Source organism: Balaenoptera acutorostrata, chromosome 9 (genome assembly GCF_949987535.1).
Source record: "Balaenoptera acutorostrata chromosome 9, mBalAcu1.1, whole genome shotgun sequence".
Taxonomy (NCBI): domain Eukaryota; kingdom Metazoa; phylum Chordata; class Mammalia; order Artiodactyla; family Balaenopteridae; genus Balaenoptera; species Balaenoptera acutorostrata.
In genome coordinates, this window is record NC_080072.1 from 24,602,613 (window position 1) to 24,619,179 (window position 16,567).

The 16,567-nt window shown below is 45.3% G+C and overlaps 1 protein-coding gene and 1 non-coding gene across 6 annotated transcripts in view; one reads left to right on the forward strand and one right to left on the reverse strand.

Moving 5' to 3' along the window:
- The window catches only part of PAMR1 (peptidase domain containing associated with muscle regeneration 1), a 170,282-nt gene extending 164,039 nt beyond the window's left edge, over window positions 1–6,243 (forward strand). For all 5 annotated transcript variants that reach the window (XM_057553630.1, XM_057553631.1, XM_057553632.1 and 2 more), the window contains 3 exons: window positions 1,942–2,174; window positions 3,493–3,785; window positions 5,167–6,243. In XM_057553630.1, the coding sequence (XP_057409613.1) occupies window positions 1,942–2,174; window positions 3,493–3,785; window positions 5,167–5,703 (1,063 nt within the window). In that variant the 3' untranslated portion in view covers window positions 5,704–6,243. The remainder of the gene's footprint in view (window positions 1–1,941; window positions 2,175–3,492; window positions 3,786–5,166) is intronic.
- A 9,655-nt stretch (window positions 6,244–15,898) lies between these two features.
- On the reverse strand, window positions 15,899–16,005 carry LOC114237855 (U6 spliceosomal RNA). Its single transcript, XR_003623328.1, has one exon. It is a non-coding gene; the product is annotated as a U6 spliceosomal RNA (small nuclear RNA).
- Window positions 16,006–16,567: the final 562 nt, after the last annotated feature.

Genomic DNA, 16,567 nt, shown 5'->3' on the forward strand with positions numbered 1-16,567 from the left:
GGATTAAATGCAAGGCAAATAGCTAGCATTTACTGGGTGTTTGCTCTGTGCCCGTTACACTTCTGAGTTCTTTACATATATTAGCTCATTTAATCTTCACTACAACCTCTGAGGTAGGTATTATTATTACCATTTCATTTTAGATTTTATTACTTTTTATTACAGATGGGTAAACTGAGGCTCTGAGAGGGTGAGGAACTTGCCCAAGGTCACATTGCTAGAGGAAGGAGCAAACCCAGGATGCAAACCCAGGGTCTTCAGGGTCTGCTCCCTGATGCATGAAGCTTGAACTAAGCCTTATATAAAGGCCTTAAAAATGCCTTGCACCTATGAACACCTGTAAGCAGTATCTGTTGCTTTTAGAAATGGTAACAGTGAATCCCGGTGACTGGAACTGACCCCAAACAAGTGATCTGAAATATTCAAAGATCAGGATATTCTTTCATCTCTCACTCTGCCTCTGGCTCTCTCATTCCATTTCCCTTTCGGGCAAGGCATTTCCTTGGGGACAGTGGCAGTGGAATCCAGTATTTCTACCCACCCTCCTTTCTGATCTTTGTGATTTACCTGGGGCTGGACTCTCCAGTAAGTATTCTTCCCAAGGAGACATCTTGGAGAGGAGGCCCAGAGCTGTTAAAAAAGACCACCACCTTTGCATTTTGTAAAGCGGTTGTAATGGGGGGTTAGGTGACAAGGTGCCAGGTGTCTCATGTAGATGAGAAAGCAAGCCTAAAACTTGGTTGTAAATATCTTTCTGGAAGATACGCTGCTGGAGCGGGGATATGATGGTCTCCAGCAGCCAGGCTCACCCAGGAACCCCCAAAGGCAACGCAAACCTTCAACGGCCAAAAGCTGTGTTTGTTTGCAAGTCCAGAAGTTCCCTGAACTGCAGACCTGTTTCTAAACATGAGCTAAAGATTTGTTGGATGAAATCAGCGTGGATGGAATGTTTGCTCTGAGCACAGCACGGTACAGACACATGAAACAGATTTCTTACGATGGATTGACACGGCAGGGACACCAGGATGGGAACCATGACTGCCCTGTGTTGCCTGGGATACTGTCTTAGCTTCCTGTGTGCCCTTCAGCACTCCCACCTACCTCTCTGTGCTTCCTTCCTCCATTCATTAAATGGGATGAAAACACTGATTCCTAAAGGAACTCTAACTTGTCAGTTAATAGTCATTATGCACTGATATAAAACGAGCACAAGTTGTGTAGTGTGCATACCTCTCTCCCAAGAATCCCAGAGTGGTCTCTGGGTGCTTCAACTTCAGGGCTCATTTAAAAGACCTTTTCACATTCGCACACAACGCTCCTTATTTCTCCCAATCAATGTGCTCTGAGAGAAGGTTTTGTTCTCTGAGGTGGACTAATTACATCTGCTAATTGCTAAATCAAGCTGCTGTATCAACACAGTTCGGTTTGAATCAATTCGTAATACTGCCCCATTATGATAATGGTTAGAGAAAAGCAGCCGCCTGGATTTCTCCCCTTGAAATTAACTTCCTTTCTTATTTAATTTCACTATTAATTTTTGTGTGTGTGCATGTGTAGCGTACCTTTGGATAGCAGCTATTATGTCAGATATTATGCTCTTTGGTTAAAATCCAGGGCAGCTGGAGGCATGCCAGAAATGGAAATGGAGGAATAAATTGAAGGTTGAAGTGTGCAAGAAGATCTGCTCAGTGGCAGAAGAGGCGTTCATGTGTGTGTGTGTGTGTGTGTGTGTGTGTGTGTGTGTGTGTGTGTGTATGAGAGAGAGAGAGAGAGGTGTGAGGGGAGAAAGGGAGAGAGACACACACACAGAGGATGAGATAGATAGCTGTTTTCCCTTCCTCTGTAACCAAATATCTACGTGGGGATTTGCTTGGATACTAAAGGAGCCACAATGACTGTCTCTGGCCCTCCTCTCTCTCCGGGCCGGGTGCTCCGATGTAGGGAGACACCATTACACCAGCTATACTCATCAGCCTTCAGCAAGCAGAAGCTGCAGGACGCCTCTACCAAGAAGCCAGCCCTTCCCTTTGGAGACCTGCCCCCTGGGTACCAATATCTGCACACCCAGATCCAGTATGAGTGCATCTCACCCTTCTACCGCCGCCTGGGCAGCAGCCGGAGGACATGTCTGAGGACTGGGAAGTGGAGTGGGCGTGCCCCGTCCTGCATCCCTAGTGAGTCAATGCCTGCCCTTGGTCTAGAGCAGCTTAGATCTCCCATTGCTGCCTATGAAAAGCCACTGACCCTATTGAAGACTTTTTTGGGAAAAACTCCTTGTCCAAAAGAATGGCCCTCTAACACTTTCCCTAGCTTGGCGAAGTCTGAAATTCCACAGTTAGAGCTTCCTTCCTTTGTCTTAAACTTATTACCCAGGAGAAATGAACTCCTTAAATCTAAGACGAAGTTTTTGGGAAGGGGGACATACTTTTTGTGGATAATTCTTTCATATTTACTTGGAGAAAAGGGACAGAGCAGTTACTAAACACCAAGTGACGAAGGGGTTAAAGGTGCTAGAGGGCTTCTGGTGATATCACCTTGGTTACCCTGTCTAACCCAGTTTTCATTCTCATCGCCCAATGGTATTAATTAGGTTATTGTTATTAATTAGATTATGAGGTATTAATTACAAGGTTATAATGATGATTACTGCGGTAATACACGGAAGTGTCTGGAATAGGGTCTTGCACATATTAAGCTACTCCCATCCTCTTTGTCGAATAAGAATATGGCTTAGTTTGAGGTGGTCATCTTTATAACAACAGTCATGATATTTTGAATCTAACTGTTTATATACATCATCTCATCCACTCTCCTCAAGAACCCTAGGAGACAGTTGTGATTACTGTATCCATTTTGCAGGCAGGAAGACTGAGGCTGTAAGAGATTAGGCAACTTGCCCAGTAAGTGGCTGGGATGGTGAGCCTCCAATCGTAATCCTAGACGTTATAGTCAACCACGTCAAGGTGGTTGATTAATGTTTTTTTTTTTTTTTTTTTTAAGGATTTTCTTATTTATTTATTTATTTATTTATTTATTTATTTTTGGCTGTGTTGGGTCTTCGGTTCGTGCGAGGGCTTTCTCCAGTTGCGGCAAGCGGGGGCCACTCTTCATCGCGGTGCGGGGACCGCTCTTCATCGCGGTGCGCGGGCCTTTCTCTATCGCGGCCCCTCCCGTCGCGGGGCACAGGCTCCAGACGCGCAGGCTCAGCAATTGTGGCTCACGGGCCCAGCTGCTCCGTGGCATGTGGGATCTTCCCAGACCAGGGCTCGAACCCGTGTCCCCTGCATTAGCAGGCAGATTCTCAACCACTGCGCCACCAGGGAAGCCCCTGATTAATGTTTAAAGGGAAAAGAAAAACGGGTTAGATGCTCTGTGGTCTTGACATCCGTAGGGTCTACCTTTCCAGATTTGTGCTCTGTTGGTTGACTGACACATTCCCCTTTGGATGGGAAGGTCTGAGTTTACATTACTGAGCTGGTGCTTTCTCCATAGTCTGTGGGACAACTGAGAACGTCACTGCTCCGAAGACCCAGAGGGCGCGCTGGCCATGGCAGGCTGCCATCTACAGGAGGGCCGGCGGGGTGCAGGCGAGCAGCCTGCACAAGGACACGTGGCTCCTCGTCTGCAGCGGTGCCCTGGTCAATGAGCGCACCGTGGTGGTGTCTGCCCACTGCGTCACCGACCTGGGGAGGGCCGCCGTGATCAAGACAGCAGACCTCAAAGTCGTCCTGGGGAAATTCTACAGGGATGAGGACCGGGAAGAGAAAAGCATCCAGAGCTTGCGGGTGAGAGAGGGCTGCAGCCTGCAAACCGGGCCTCTGGCTCAGCAGCTCCCAGTACTGGGCGAGCAGTGACTGTGTCGGTCCTGTCACTTGAGCACTTTAGCATCCAGCCCGGAGCCTGGAAACATTAGGCACATAGTAGGTGGCTAATATATATTGACAGATACTAGAAAGGGGCATCTAGAAAGACTGTGGTGTCTTTCCCCCCTAAAATTGTTTTAAAAATAAGATAGTACCAAATATCTTCTATCATTGGGGTCATCAAAAGGTAACCACCTCTTGTGTTTAGGACACTGTGCTAGGTAGGCTTTGAGGAAAAATAGAGACTCCTAAAAAATTTGTAATATTCTTCTCTTTCCCTGCCTGCCTCCCTCCCTCTCTTCCATCCACCCACTCACCCATCCAGCTCATCCATCTGTCCATCCATCCATCCATCCATTCATCCACCCATCCATCCATTGTTGAGTTCCCACAGCATGCCATTCGCTGGGAATACATACAGAACTGAATAAGGCATGGTTTTTGCCCTGAAGAGTCCACAGGCTAGGGGAAGAGACAGACCAGTATATCGTGACTAGTCCAACACAATAGAATCCCTGAGTAAATGAGCCCAAATATAGTTGAAAGAATAGAACACATCCATAAGAATGTTACGGCCTATCACAGATGTCAGCTCCTGGAGGCCCCCGTCAAAGAAGATGATCAGCAAGGATGGGGACAATCAGGGGAGACTTTGTGGAAAAGTCCTGTGGACCACCCTGGGTGTAGCTCTATCTTACTGGCCTGAGGGTAAATGCAATGTTTACAGTGGACCAGATGTTGCAAACTGGTAGCCTCTAGGGGGTTGTGTTTTGATAGTGCTAACATATATTTTTTTAATCAGTTATTTGCCAACATTTCAAAACCAGGAGGTTTCAGCCAGAGATCTGGAGTCTATTCTCTGGCAAAATGAGCACTTCTGCATGGCAGTGGTCAGCCGGAGCAAAGTGGCAGCTGCCCCCTCTGCATGGGGCATGCACTCCCGTTCTCTGAAACCTCACCTGTCCACTCAACTTATTTAAAACAACCTGCCATATGTATGTGTATAACTGATTCACTTTGTTATAAAGCAGAAACTAACACACCATTGTAAAGCAATTATACTCCAATAAAGATGTTAAAAACAAAAAAACAAAAAAATCAACCTGCCAGCCAGGCGGGCATTTCAGTTTGCAATCCTGGAAATAGAGCAGTTGCTTTCTATGATCCCTTGAGGAAAGTATCTCTGTATAATTGTAGCTGTCTCTTAGACATTTTCTCCCAATAATTCAGCCCCGGGGCTTGCCTGTTCCTATCACTATGGAGTTGGCTGCTCACAATTGCTGTCCATTCCTTACCTTGGTAGATTTCTGCAATCATCCTGCATCCCAACTACGACCCCATCCTGCTGGATGCGGACATCGCCGTCCTGAAGCTCCTGGACAAGGCTCGCATCAGCACCCGCGTCCAGCCCATCTGCCTGGCGGCCCCTCGGGACCTCAGCACCTCCTTCCAGGAGTCCCGCATCACCGTGGCAGGCTGGAATGTCCTGGCCGACGTGAGGAGCCCCGGCTTCAAGAATGACACGCTGCGCTCGGGGGTGGTCAGCGTGGCGGACTCGCTGCTGTGCGAGGAGCAGCACGAGGAGCACGGCATCCCGGTGAGCGTCACAGACAACATGTTCTGTGCCGGCTGGGACCGCACTGCGCCCTCTGATATCTGCACAGCAGAGACGGGGGGCATCGCCGCTGTGTTCTTCCCAGGACGGGCGTCCCCTGAGCCCCGCTGGCATCTGGTGGGGCTGGTCAGCTGGAGCTATGACAAAACATGCAGCCGCAGCCTCTACACAGCCTTCACCAAAGTGCTGCCTTTCAAAGACTGGATCGAGAGAAACATGAAATGAGCCTCAGGCCCGTCAAGAAGCACTTCCGTGCATCCTTCCCTACGTGTGTTGCCCGAGGCATTGTGGACCTGAAGTGTGATTCTGCCCATGAATTTGGCTGTGCCAGGGCTTCTGATTTCAAAACCAGTGGAGGGCGAGCCGAGCTTAACTTTCTGGTAGGCCGCTGCCTCCCTGACTGCTGGGACCATTTGGAAGATACCAGGGCTGCTTGCAAGAACTCAGTTTCTTCAAAACAGACTACATGAACAGCAAAGAAATCCTCCCCATTCAACCGACCCAGTGGCCTTCCCCACCTGCCCTTCAGTGGTGCGAATGCCATGGTCAGCTCTGGTCGAGAGAGCGTTGACTGGCTTCATCAGGTCTTCTCCAAGGCTCCAGCCAGACAGAGTTCCAAAGAGCCGCCTGCAGGACAGTCCCGGACAGCGGAGCCTGGCTGCGGCGTTGGTGTCCGTGCACACTGCCACGTCACGAGGTGGTCCTTTTCCTTCCCAATCCCCTGTACACACTTCAATAAAACAAGGGTTGGCTTCTGACCCACGGAACGAATGTGCCATGGCTCTGATTCCTGCATGCGGCCTCTTTGAGCTACATGTGTTGGGACCAATGGCTGGGTGGCAGCCCTTTAAAATAGATCCTAGGTTATCATTCCCAAATAATGCGTATAGCAAAGCCGATGCCATCTTTTCAATACCAGTGCTTGCAGCTTGCTGGGCCTTCAGGGGGGCGGAGAGGGAGAATGGGCACCATCAGATAAGGCACAAACAGAGGAAAATACCAGGGATTTGAGGATTTCTAGTGTCCCCTCTTGTTCTCATGTTCTAGATCAAGCACAAAAACCTGCTTTGAACCTCCAGAAATCTTTAGGACCTATTTTCATAGCATCTGAACTGGAATCACCTATATACTCACACTCGATTAGATATGCCAAGAAACTGCAGCTTCATTCTTCTCAATAACTTATATGATTTTCCTTTCAAGCCCCACCCCTGACTCCCACTGGATAGTGGAGGAAAAATAATGAATTGAATCCAATCCAATCCCTGAAGTGATCTTTTCAGGAACATTCTCTTTTTTGGGTGACTCACTCTTTTATCCTTTCTCCCCTACCCTCACCAGTTTCCTCCTTTCCAAGATGTGCTGTGGAGGCTTACGTGACTTCAAGCCCCGGGACACACACAGTAGGACTCCTGAGTTCCTGCTGGTTCTTGGGTGTGTGTGGTGGGACTTTCTCATTCCTGGGCGTTTTGCCGCCACTGGGTGCTCGTGTCTGTAACTACTGTAACTTGTGCTGTGTTCTCTGTCTCCCTGGGGCCCGGCGGTCCTCCCGCTGACTTAGCTGCTCCTCAGGTCTGGCTGGCACTGATACTCCTGAGATCCGGGGGGACTCTGACTTGACACTGGTTTGGGTTACTCAGCCTCCTGGCCACAGTGACAGCCTTCTCTGGTGGCTACCCAGCCTGACCCTCAGTGACCTCCTCTTCCTCCCCTGGGGGCTTGTGGGAACTTCTTGGTCTTTTCCTCACCTCCTGAGGCCTGAGAGCCAAGGGTTGGTACATTCGCCTCCTACAGACCCCAACAGAAACATTACTCTTTCCTCCACTTATCAGAGAAGACTTTGACCCCAAGGACTTTAGCCCCAAGGCGGGAGGTCACATCTATCTCCCAACCTGCCTCCTCATCTCTGTGTCTTTACATAATTCCCTGAGCCAGAAGAGAATTTCTGGTACTTTCTCTTTTGGTCAGGCTTTCTTGGGGCTTTCCGTAGGTCACGTTGTCCTCCTTTCACCCACCCGCTGCATCCTCATGGCTTAATCTCAGGGCAACGTATTACTTATCAACTTCTGAGTAACAAACGTCCAACACGTAGTGGTTAAGCTGGAATATTGGATTTGACCAGTATTTATCAGGCTGCTCGAAGGGTTTTATTCTTGCTGTTTTTAAGCCTAGAAAGTTTGGATCTCGAGAGGTGTAGTGTAAGTCGGATCAAAAAGATCTAAATTCAAATTCCTGTCTTTCAACTTCTTTTAAGTGATCTTGGGCAAGTCACCTAACCTCTCTACCTCAGTTTGTCATTTGTTAGGTTGGCATGCTAAACTCTGTCTTTTGTGGTAGCTGTGATGATTAAATGAGTTACTGTGTAAAGCAATGAACATAGTACCTGGCATACAGTTTGGTGCCTATAATAACTGGCAGGGGCAGGGCTGTCCAGCGGGGCACAGCTCCCTAAAGCCTCCACATCTGCCACTTCTCACCTGGCTGTCCATGCTCATACTTTCCGTTCTTTAACTCGTCCTGACCCCTCACCTGGACCATCGCGTTCCCTATTTTCTTGACACTCTCTTTACTATTTAGTGTCATTTTCCATCTTTGCCTCACCACTCAGATTTGGTTCATGTTTATGTCATCTCAGCTATGACTTTGTTCCCTTTAGAAGCTGAATCTGGCCCCCGGTCCTGGTGACACCACCTGGGGCTGCTTAGTTAATAGCCTCATGGTCACTTGCCACTCGCCCTAGATCTTTCTACCCCAGCACTGCTCTCACAGGCTGCAAGCACTCAACCAGACTAAACTAAGACTCCAGGTCAGAACAAGAGAGTCAGACACGAGCCTGTCCCTTGGCCATACCCGGCACTGGAGGAATCTCTTCCATCTCCCTTCATCACATGGCCCTTTGGTCTTAGGATAGAACTCCAAGGATGAGGAATCTCTTCTTAGCTGGAAATCTGGGGTGTATATCAGTGAGGGTTTTTTAAGAGATTCAGAACTTATAAGGGTCATCTAGAATAAGGGGTTATGATGGCCACATACAATTGTGGGCACTCGTGGCAAAGTCTTTTACAGGTTGTTGCCTTTGCATCTGATGTTGGATCTGGATTCAACCGGCCAGCCGTTGGGAAGGAAAGCTGGGTGTGAAATTGGCAGAGCAAGGACAAACTGGGACCCACGAGGACAAATGGAAACCTATGTTTGTCTCTTGCTGTCCCCAACCTCGATGATTTCAGTGACCTGCACACACACACACCTGGTCCAGGACACTCGGAGAAGCCAGAAGAGGATTTCCAGCAGGTGCGGGAGGAGCTGTGGGCCTGGGTGGTGTCCCGTGCCAGCAAAAGGTGAACAAGCGGATCAGTGACGTTGTGTATGAGCTGCCACGGTGCCCGATGCTCTTTACCAATTTCCAGAGCACGGAGACAGCTGTTGCTTCACTCTCCTTTTCAAACCTCATGTAAGTTTCTCTTGTGCCCGCTCTCACCTGGAGCCATACAGGGAAGGGAACTCTGCAAACATAGTTCCAGCCTCTAAGTTGACACGGAACAAAAGTCATCACAAGTCATCAAAGATTAATGCGTGAAATATTAATGTGGTTGTCAACTGGGGACACCTCTGTGGAGAGCTGGAGAAGGCTCCTGATTCATCCAGAATGGTTTGGCTCTAATTTCTTTTGTAGTGTTTTTTTGTTTTGTTTTATACACATGAAGCCCCTGACATCTGACATTCTATCGGGGAGGCCTTGGTGCCTAGGAGCTGGCCTGGCACTCACAGCAAAGCTGTGGTGTTCTCCTGTTGAAGATCAGTCGTTTCACAGGATGCCAGTATCAGTCAAGATCATTCTGTGACTCTGATGGATCAAGACAGAAGCAAGACTGCTTTATAACTTGTCTATGAAGAGACAAAAGCAAGGTTGTTATTCAAACCAAAAAATACCAACTATCCCCCTCTCCTGGTTAAGAGGAGTGACTGCGACTTCTTTACCAATTACAGTGTTAGCCTCTATTCTTCCTTCCTTCTAGGTAAGATTTATAAAGATAGATAGCCAATTATAGAATTGTCCCCACTTAACTGTTAGCATGCAATCCAGAACAAAACCCCACTTCCTCGGAACCTCCCCCAAATCACCTAATAGAAGCCCAAATCCTATAAGAAGTTCATTCTAATACTCCCGTGATGAAATACCCCACATTTCCCCAAGATGTGCCCTCTCTTTCATTTCAAGGAGCAATAAATCCAGCTTGTTCAACTACAGGTGTATTTCTGGTGGTCTTTGGCTGTAAGGCATTGAAAAATATATAGACACACACATATACATACAGGTATACAAGTAAGAATCTTGCCTAAGTCATATAGATTTTACTAAAATTTCCATACTCTACGTTAACATTTATATGATGCATAAAATTTAAGTAAACTCAATATGATTTAAGCCAGATTCTTGCTTTCCTTAGGAGTGTCCAGGTTTACATATCAAGTGGACTTTCAAGAATTACTGAGTGGTCAACCCATATTGCTTTCTCTTACATAAACTCCAACAGGAATCGAGAGCAAGGGGCACTCCAGATAGGCCAGTGTTTTCAGTTAACTTGTCACTCACAGGGTAGTTAGAACTTCAGTTGAGTCTCTGGAGTGGTGGATGGGAAGGAAGTAGGATATTGTAAATACAGAAAGAGCTTGGAAAGCACATAAGATTAAACATGGAGGGGAACTGGCTTAAAGAAGGGCCGATTCTTTCCCAACATGAATCCTTTATTACAATGACAGGCCAGGTTGGCCAGCCAAGGCAAGGCCAGCCAAGGTGAGGCCAATTGGTGGTGGATCTCAAATGCTAGGATCAATAATTTGGCTTCTTATTGCCTATTTGCAAACATCAAGCTCATGTTGATGTCTCCAGGAGAGTGAAAGGATAGAAGTGGAATTCTAGAAAGGCCCATCAGGCTGGCTGTGCTAGACAGAGACAGTGGTTAGAAGACCCAGCTTGATCTCAAATCCCAGCTCTGTCACTTACATGCTGTGACCTTGAGCATGACATTCAATCCCTATCCCACAGTTGTTCCATCTGCAAATGGGAGCGAAATGATATGAGGAGTCGGTGAGTTAATGTGTATGTGAGTGAAGTATGTAGAACAGCATCTGACCCACTGCGCTCTATAAATATTGGCCACTATTATGATGGTTGTTGTTTCATTGCTGTTCTTGAAGGAGGGGGAGACTGGAGATGGAGAAACCAGTTATAAGAGACATTATGAGGGGTGGAGAGAGGAAGAGAGGATTTAGAATGCTGTTGCGGTCCACGCATGTGGAAATAAGTTTGGCAATCTGTGGGGTGAGCTTGACAACAGGGAAGGGTGGGCAGAAATAAATGGGCGCCACAGGTTAGAAGAACCAAGAGAGTTGAGAGCAAAACGCAATGGGACTATGTAAGTGGAAGTAGTCTGGATAAATTTCTAAGAAAAAGTGCCAGAGCTTGCCGTGATTTTTTACACATTTCCCCATCTGCATGTATGTATGTGTACGTGTTTGCTGGGGAGTTTGTGGGGGGACGGTGTACAGGCTGGACTTTTTTTTTTTTTATAAATTTATTTATTTATTTATTTATTTATTTATGGCTGTGTTGGGTCTTTGTTTCTGTGCAAGGGCTTTCTCTAGTTGCGGCGAGCGGGGGCCACTCTTCATCGCGGTGCGCGGGCCTCTCACTATCGCGGCCTCTCTTGTTGCAGAGCACAGGCCCCAGACGCGCAGGTTCAGTAGTTGTGGCTCACGGGCCCAGTTGCTCCGTGGCATGTGGGATCTTCCCAGACCAGGGCTCGAACCCGTGTCCCCCGCATTGGCAGGCAGACTCTCAACCACTGCACCACCAGGGAAGCCCCAGGCTGGACTTTTAGAAAGGGATCAGGTGCAGCTGAACTAGTAGGAAATTTGCAGCCATCTTATCAACTCCTTCCCAGCATGAAACCTGTTGTTCTTTGGAGTTATGGGTATGAGGTTTGAATATGAATCTTTACAGTTCTTTGGGACTTAAGAATTTTCATGCTTTTAAATTCATCACCTACTCAGAACTTAATGGGCCTTCCACAGTTACCTCCTACATCAGAATATTAGTTGATAAAATCTCTTTCATCCTGAATTCAATCAAGGATTGTGAGTTCATTGATTTTCTGCCTGTCATTTATCCATCAGCGAAAATTGATTGAGTGTTAAGGATTGAAATACTAAAGAGGGACAACATAGACTTGGTGCTTGCCCTCAGTCATATAATCCCAGAAATACATGAATAATCAGAAATCATGGTGACTACTAGGAAGGAACATACAGCATCTTGTAAAACTGTATAACAAGGGTAACCGATTTAATCTGGATGGGGCGGGATAAAAGGTTGGCCTTCCTGAGGAAGTGATGGCTGAGCTGGGAAGGAGTTGACTAACGAATGGAGGCTGGGGAGTGGGGAAGAGCATTCCAAGCAGAGATGAGCATGTGCAAGGACGTTGAGAGGAGGGCTCTTGGCATATTTGCAGAACTAGAGAACCAATAAGGCTCTCTAAAAGCGTGGGAAAGCGTGAGGAGGGGAGCGCTGCGATGGGAGGCTGGAGATGGAGTTCCATTGTGTATGGCCACCTGGGCAGCTGGGAGAATTAGGTGAGAAGGCACTGCTAGGATCACACTATGTATGTCAAACCCCATGAACTCCTAGAAATGTGCACTAGGAACTATCAATGAGGCCATCAACTCGTCAACTATAGCCTTTGGCTTTGACTTTGGATTTTTCTGTTGTCCTTCTAACCTGGACATGAATGAAGACCTTGAGTCTCACGGCAATAACACAACTGCATATTGTTCTAACGGAGAAATATCTTAAATGAGTATGAGATAAGCTAAAAGAAGAAGGCTGACAGTCAATGCAAGAGGCAAAGAATTGAGACACTTATAGCTTCCCTCCTGACTTATTTTTTCTCCTTCTTTAGTATCCTGTGAACATTTTGAGTGAAATACTTTTTGGATCCCTAGGGCTTGGGGAAGTTTATCTTTTTAGGGCTGTTGGAAAGACAAGAGCATTTTGGAGTGGTTTGGTAGCAATTTGTGGTCTCTTTTTGCTTTTCTTGGCAGTAGGACCTGCTTTCCCTGGCAGGGCTCTGCCCGGATGTGCTGTTGAGGCCCAGCATTTTAAGAAGAACGTCTCAATGGCTGAGGTTTTTAGGGCTCACTTCACGTTTGTATTCCAATTCACCAAGTGTTTATCCAGAAGCTTGTGGACCAGACACGATGGAGAGCTTTGTCAACAAAGATGAAAAAAAGTCAGCAGATAAAATTAGGGAATAGCTTTCTCGGGTGAAGAATAATATCAGAGATTGAATTCTCAGAGGAAAAAAAAAAAACAGTGTTATATTCCTGAACTTATGGTTTCTAGGAAAAGATAACTCCAAACAAAAGAGAAAGAAAGAACGTTATTAATCCTTATTTAGAAAGGGGACAGGGTGTTACAAATATCATCCAGTATATATTGGATAATATATATACAAATAATATATTAGCACAGTATCCAGGTGCTAATAAATGAAACCTCCAAGTGAATTGGGACCCTTCTAATTTACCGTTTTTACCCAAAAACATAATTCAGCCTTTGATTTAAAAAAAAAATATCTCTGAATCTAGAATCTCAACTTAGAAGTAAATTACCTGGTAGCTATCTTTCTCTTTCTCTTAATAAGGAAAATAACTTTATAAGAAAAATACTTTTGGGATTTGATAACAAAGCCTCTCTCAGAAGTACTAAGTGATTTCATAAAAGAAATGAATACAGATATTAGAACCAGAATCACATCACTGGATTTTCTGAGGTCACGAGAGCCTAGCTTGGGTCCTTGATTTGGTCCTTTAGCCAAATCATTTAGCATTTAACCACAGTGAGCTGGCATCAAGCAATGAAATCTCCCACAAAGATAAAAAAATCTCTCCATCCTTTTGACCATCATAAAGATATCACTACGGAATATTGTCCCAGCAGAACAAAGGGAAAGGAAAGATGCATAACTGGCATTCTTTGCCATGATTAGAAGAAACTGGGGGTAGAAATGAAAATACCAGCAATCAATCACTCTCAAAAAGTATTTCTACTTTATACGGAATCGAGCTACTAAAAAAGAGACAGTCACTCTAATTCAAAATTGTATGGTTTTTATGCTGGGCATAAAGAATTTGCACCAACCCTGACATTTAGCCTCAAGCCATCTCCTAGAAGAAGATGCTGACATCTGGGAACGATAAACCAGGAACTCAGAATTCACCTTTCTCCATTGTGTCCTTACCTCTTTCATCTTTGCGAAGTAAATGGAATGAATTCACACTCCTTCCATTAGAATTCATCAGGCAATAAGTGTAGCTAACAAATGTTTTAGTCTTCCTGAGCCTTCTACTTAATGGTGGAAACCATCTACTAGGTGGTTTCTGCCTGAAGAATGGATTACATTTAGACCAAGTTCTCAGTCTGAATTGAGATTTCTCTGAAGTGACATCTCTTTTCTCATCAGCGTAGAGAGTCAGGTAAAAATAGAACTCCCTTACTTCTCTTTTGCTAATGTGTGTTAACAAGAAAAGAGTGAATGAATTCAACTTGTATCTTACTGCTCCAAACACCCCTGAGAGGGATGATTCCCTTTATTTTCTATTCAGTGACCACACTGGACAGACAGAGCTCCAGGCAGGCTCATCTGTAGCTGTCCTGTGTTGTTGGATCCGAAGTGTTACCACTATTATCACTTCTGAGTGATGACGGCATGGCAGCCAGGAGGCTGACATAATAAAGATGACAGTAGCTATCGCAGTGTGCCAGGAACTGTGCTAGTGCTTTATGTGACATCACCTCCTTTAGTTCTCCTCCGAGCCCGGTGGATGGGGTCATTACTAGTCCCATCAATACCCAGAAGGTTAAGTGACTTACGTTCATTCAAAACGAAAAGAGGGAAAGATGGATTCCCTTTGAAACTCACTGCTCCAAATGTGGTTGAGATGAATGGTTCCCAGGTCAGTCTAATTCTGAAGGCCATGTTATAACTTCTACAGAGACCACCTTTCCATTCGCTTTTTCTTTTTAATTAATATCTTTATTGGAGTATAATTGCTTCACAATGTTGTGTTAGTTGCTGCTATATAACAAAGTGAATCAGCTATATGTGTACATATATCCCCATATCTCCTCCCTCTTGCGTCTCCCTCCCACCCTCCCTATCCCACCCCTCTAGGTGGTCACAAAACACCGAGCTGATCTCCCTGTGCTATGTGGCTGCTTCCCACTAGCTATCTGTTTTACATTTGGTGGTGTATATATGTCCATGCCACTCTCTCACTTCATCCCAACTTACCCTTCCCCCTCCCCGTGTCCTCAAGTCCATTCTCTACGTCTGCATCTTTATTCCTGTCCTGCCCCTAGGTTTTTCAGAACCTTTTTTTTTTTTTAGATTCCAAATATATGTGTTAGCATACAGTATTTGTTTTTCTCTTTCTGACTTCACTCTGTATGACAGACTCTAGGTCCATTTACCTCACTACAAATAACTCAATCTCGTTTCTTTTTATGGCTGAGTAATATTCCATTGTATATATTTGCCACATCTTCTTTATCCATTCATCTGTGGATGGACACTTAGGTTGCTTCCATGCCCTGGCTATTGTAAATAGAGCTGCAATGAACATTGTGGTACATGACTCTTTTTGAATTATGGTTTTCTCAGGGTATATGCCCAGTAGTGGGATTGCTGGGTCATATGGTAGTTCTATTTTTAGTTTTTTAAGGAACCTCCATACTGTTCTCCATAGTGGCTGTATCAATTTACATTCCCACCAACAGTGCAAGAGGGTTCCCTTTTCTCCACACCCCCTCTCCAGCATTTATTGTTTGTTGATTTTTTTGATGATGACCATTCTGACCGGTGTGAGGTGATACCTCATTGTAGTTTTGATTTGCATTTCTCTAATGATTAGTGATGTTGAGCATCCTTTCATGTGTTTATTGGCCATGTGTATATCTTCTTTGGAGAAATGTCTATTTAGGTCTTCTGCCCATTTTTGGATAGTGTTGTTTGCTTTTTTGATATTGAGCTGCATGAGCTGCTTGTATATTTTGGAGATTAATCCTTTGTCAGTTGCTTCATTTGCAAATATTTTCTCCCATCCTGAGGGTTGTCTCTTCGCCTTGTTTATGGTTTCCTTTGCTGTGCAAAAGCTTTTAAGTTTCATTAGGTCCCACTTGTTTATTTTTGTTTTTATTTCCATTTCTCTAGGAGGTGGATCAAAAAGGATCTTGCTGTGATTTATGTCATAGAGTGTTCTGCTTACGTTTTCCTCTGAAAGTTTTATAGTGTCTGGCCTTACATTTAGGTCTTTAGTCCATTTTGAGTTTATTTTTATGTATGGTGTTAGGGAGTGTTCTAAAAATATGGAACACTTCACGAATTTGCGTGTCACCCTTGCGCAGGGGCCATGTTAATCTTCCCTGTGTCCTTCCAATTTTAGTATATGTGCTGCCGAAGCAAGCACACACCTTTGTATTCTTAATACAATGATCTGGGGCTGCTGCTGTGAAGATTTTCCTCCCACCAGTTATCACCCTAAACTCTCTTCTTTTTCTAAAACCTTTTCATTTTCAACTTAGTTTCTCTAACGTCTCTCTCAGATGCTCTTGGCTTCAGGGCCAGTGCTGTGAGAGAATATTCTTTCCTCTAAAATAGAACACTGTACAAGGATTTTCATTCATGGTTTTCATTCATCCTAAAAATAGCTCACAGTTTTGAAAAATTAGCATACTCATTTTAATTGTCTTGATGAAAGGGCCTCCAGCATCCTCTCTGTTGTATTTATTTCTTAAAAACCTTAAGGTGTTGATTTTGTAGTCTTAATGATCAAGCCAAAGTTTCAAAAGACAGATCCAGACATGCTGCTCTTTCTCTGGGTCACTTTCTCCTGATAAACTTTGGACATTGAGACATTTCTCCTCTGTTGTCATCAGGAAGGGGAATGGGCTTATTTAACAGCCTTTTATGGGAAAACAGTGTAGGGCTTTTTTTCTCTTTTCTATATTAGGAGTCCTCCCACCCCCCAA